Source organism: Pelmatolapia mariae, linkage group LG14, assembly GCF_036321145.2.
Source record: "Pelmatolapia mariae isolate MD_Pm_ZW linkage group LG14, Pm_UMD_F_2, whole genome shotgun sequence".
NCBI lineage: Eukaryota > Metazoa > Chordata > Actinopteri > Cichliformes > Cichlidae > Pelmatolapia > Pelmatolapia mariae.
Window position 1 is genome coordinate 11,162,886 of NC_086239.1, and position 3,885 is coordinate 11,166,770.

The following is a 3,885-nucleotide window of genomic DNA, read 5'->3' on the forward strand; positions in this document are numbered from 1 at the left end:
GGACTCCCTCTTTTATAATTAGAAGCTCTAATCAGCCACTGGCTCCATCAATCACTGAGACCCAGAGTCCTTTTGCAAGCTGAATGGAGGAGTATTTTTTTAACTTTTAAAAAAACTTCACTTCTACCTCTGATCTTTTTGTCTCTGGTAAATTATAAAAAGTGAAAGTGTTAGTGCGGTTTTGGAAAATTTTGAAAAGTCACCGGACAAGATGTTTAAGTGTAAACTTGGTCAAGTCTTCAGATGCATGTCGACAAGTAGTCATAATGATAAAACATCTCCAAGGTGAAGGGAAAGAAAATTAAATGAGCAGTGGGGCACAGTTTAAAAATGAACCTGTCTGGTTCTGATCATTTGTCAACGTGAAGTGTGCTTCACAGCTTGTCCGCATCACCCAACCACAAAAAAGGGACACAGCCTGCTTTTACTAGCTGTTTAAACTTCATTAGTTAAGTCACACAGGAACAAGCTGCATCTTTCAGATGTGCTCACTTCTTAATGACACATTAAACACAGATACAAACACAAGTGCAGAAACAGAACAGGTTGAAGCTGATTTACTGATTTTTTTGTTCGGTCTTACCAGCTAAGAAAAGTAGATTTTTTTCTTTGTTAATGGGTTTCTTGTATGACCACATTATCATAGGGTTTTTACCTTACTATATAAAGTGCCTTGAGGTGACTGTTGTTGTGATTTGATGCTACATAAATAGCACTGAACAGAATGTTGTAATTGCTGTATTTGATGACCTGTAATTGGTTTGTCAATGACATCAATGTGTTAAACTGGAAAAGAAAAGACTTAACATTTTATATCTCTTTTTCCACTCCAGTCTCCAGTTTAAATGATCTTTAATTCACAGTTTCACACTAGGAAAACTGCTTCTTTTAGTATACATACATGCATCTAAATAAGAAAACATTTACTTAAAAAACAAATTTAAAAATAAAAACCCAACTATTATTCATAAAAGTCACCGGTTTAAGAAGAAATATTCGAGTGGTTTATTTACTTTACTCCAAGTCTTTTTTATTTTGCCAAAACAAAAATAAATGACAGACAACAACAATCTGTGTATTTTTATTCATTCTCATAACAGAAAGTATCTTCACATTTTTTTTGCTTTATGTGGACATTACTGCCATCTTGTGGTGAAAAACCATACAGGCCAGGAGTGGAAAAAATATGGGGGTAAATCCTGCAGACCTACTGTTTGTTGTCAGAACATTAATTTCCAGGAATCATCCGTTTTGTGTACTTGAGACATCAACAGAAGGACAAAAAGAAAAACTGGCACACTCACTTAGTCGACAGATGAGATTATAAAGAGACTAACAGAGCAGTTTGGTCCCTCAAGAAGCATCAGTCCTGAAATGACAAAGGGAATAATCCCGTTACTGCTGAAAGGAAACAATGATTTATAAAGGAACACTTTAAAAGCCGGGGGGAGGGCAGGAATATTGGGAAATGTAATCAGGTCACGACTGATCCAAGTGTGGCACAGCTCTCACATCATCTGACCAGTTTCCTCTTCTGTCACACACTGGGTCATATGCGTGTAAGTCTTTTCATACAAATGTGAGCAACATGATTCTTAAAATAAAAGTGCAAGTCAGAGAAAAGGAATTCCTCTGAAAGAGGAAAGAGTAGGTGTTCCCCTGCTGCGGGTTAATCAGTCAGATCTGATCACAGTCTGAGCTCTAAGACTACGTTCACACTGCAGGCGAAAGCGCATCAAATCCGACTTTTTTGACCCTTTGCGACCCATATCCGATCATGGTATGACAGTGTGAACAGCACAAATCCGATATTTTCAAATCCGACCTGGGTCACTTTCGTATGTGGTACTGAATCTGATACATATCTGATGTTTTAGAAAGCGATTGCTGTTTGAATGGTCATGTCGCATTAAATCCGTCTTTTACGTCACTGACACAAGACAGACGCCAATTATCAGCGCCGGAGAAGACATCGTGAACGCTTCCTGGCCATCCAGTGTACATGTTAGTGAAACTGTTGGGAAGACAGCGTTGGAGAAACGTGAACATATTATTTGTACTGTATAATCTGCAGATTCTGACAGCAATCTGCAACTATCCTTTGAAGCACCGCTCCTCTCTAAAATATCAACAATTATTAGGCCATATGTAAATAACAAAATAACTTTAAAACTCAAAGCAAAACTGGGAAAAGTCTTTATATTAAGGTCAAACAATACTGTTTGGTCTGGGTCTAAACAGAGCGCGTTGTGTGTGACGTCTTCTTTTGCGCATGCGGGCCGCTTTGAGGGTTCACACTAGAGCGCGTTTGCTGTCACATATTTGTAGTGTGAACAAGCAGAGAAAAATCGGATTTGATCAAAAAAAATCGGAATTGAGCATTAAAACCTGCAGTGTGAACGTAGCCTTTGGCCTTTAGCACACAAAAGAGAGCTGGGTGTGTCTCATCTCGTTAAACTGCAAGTACTGGTAAGGCTGGTTATGGCTGTTCCATAGGAACCAAAGATTCGGCGGATAACATTTGAACAGAGGTGTGACAGGTATGTTACATGTTCAGCTGCAGGTTGCTTTTTTTGTGGAAATCTACAGAGACACGTTCACACACTGAGCACTGAGAGCTATGTGGAGGTGGCCTGTGTGTTTACTGTGCCAGCCCAGGTCATTTTAGTTACCTAAAACTAAAAACAAAAACTAGATGGGGAGAAAAGACTTTTATGAACTAAAATAAAAATTAAAAATAAACCTTTGAAAAAAATATTTTGTGAGCTTGGAAAAGGTGAATAACAAAAAAAAAGTTTTACCTACTGTCCTAAATACATTCCCTCCTTAATATAATAATTACAATATTAATAATAATAATAATAATAATAATAATAATAATAACAATAACAATAATAATAAAACAAACTACACTAAAACAAGAGAATCCACCCTGGAAAATAACTTCAACTAAACCGAATTAAATACAAAAATAAATCAAAATAAAAATTAATTAGAAAAATACGAAAACTATAACAACTTTGGCTACAAAATACTACTAATAAATACAAATAATAATAACAACAACAACAATAATAATAATAATAATAAAAATCAACTAAAACCACTTTGCTTGATCACGAGATGAGGAAGTGATCCCTGAAACTAAACCGTACAGGTACACCTACCTCATCACTGCTGGAAGATGAGCTATTGCCCGATTTGCCTCCATGCTTCTTCTCCTTTTTCTTTTTCTCCTTCTTCTTCTCACCATGTTCCTTGCTGTGAGACTTGTCCTTATCCTTATGCTTGTCCTTGTCCTTACTTTCAGACTTGTGCTTGTCCTTACTTCCAGACTTGTCCTTGTCCTTACTTCCAGACTTCTCTTTGCTGCCTTCCTAAAAATATATAAAGTTTACAATTAATAAATAACTTTTAAGTCGTGATTATTGTAGTTAATCAAAAGTAAGGAAAGACGAGAAAAACAGGTTTACAAGAGGAGATTTCAATTCTCGTCACCATGTTTATGCAACTTCCATCCGTAGCGCACATTTTGTTCTGGAAAGCGAATTAAAAGTCTTACCTTTCCCTTATCTTTGTTCTTGCCCCAGGGCCAATTGAGTTCATCTTTCTGTGCTTCCTCCTTCTTTATCATCTCCTCGTCCTTACCCGCAGCTGCCAATGACAAAGATGGGACAGGGTTTTAATCATGTGTCCACATATCCCAATATGGAGCGCAAAACCACTCCAACAGAAGAGTGCAGCTAAAGAAAAAAAAATCACATAAAGCCGCGATAGATTTTTACCTTCTGACAGATCGAAACTCATTGTGACTTTTGCTTATGCGCCTCTTCTCTCCGATTCCGAAACAGACTCTGTCAGTAAGCTCTCGCTGCTACTACTTTT

General features: G+C 37.2%; 1 protein-coding gene across 1 annotated transcript; it reads right to left on the minus strand.

The window, feature by feature from the left end:
• Positions 1-1,089: 1,089 nt before the first annotated feature.
• Positions 1,090-3,885, minus strand: LOC134641776 (uncharacterized). The gene is made up of 4 exons (XM_063494332.1): positions 3,786-3,885; positions 3,563-3,654; positions 3,168-3,377; positions 1,090-1,369 (listed from the first exon to the last, which is right to left on the minus strand). The coding sequence occupies exons 1-4, from the start codon at positions 3,805-3,807 to the stop codon at positions 1,364-1,366; spliced, it is 330 nt and encodes a 109-aa protein (XP_063350402.1). The 5' UTR covers positions 3,808-3,885; the 3' UTR covers positions 1,090-1,363.

Bases quoted from the DNA above. Each gene is read 5' to 3' on its own strand.
- LOC134641776 (XM_063494332.1), bottom strand. From the start codon at position 3,807: ATGAGTTTCGATCTGTCAGAAG. The intron at 3,655-3,785 runs GTAAAAATCTAT...TGTCATTGGCAG, and splicing joins GAGTTTCGATCTGTCAGAAG to CTGCGGGTAAGGACGAGGAG. The intron at 3,378-3,562 runs GTAAGACTTTTA...ATATATTTTTAG, and splicing joins AGAACAAAGATAAGGGAAAG to GAAGGCAGCAAAGAGAAGTC.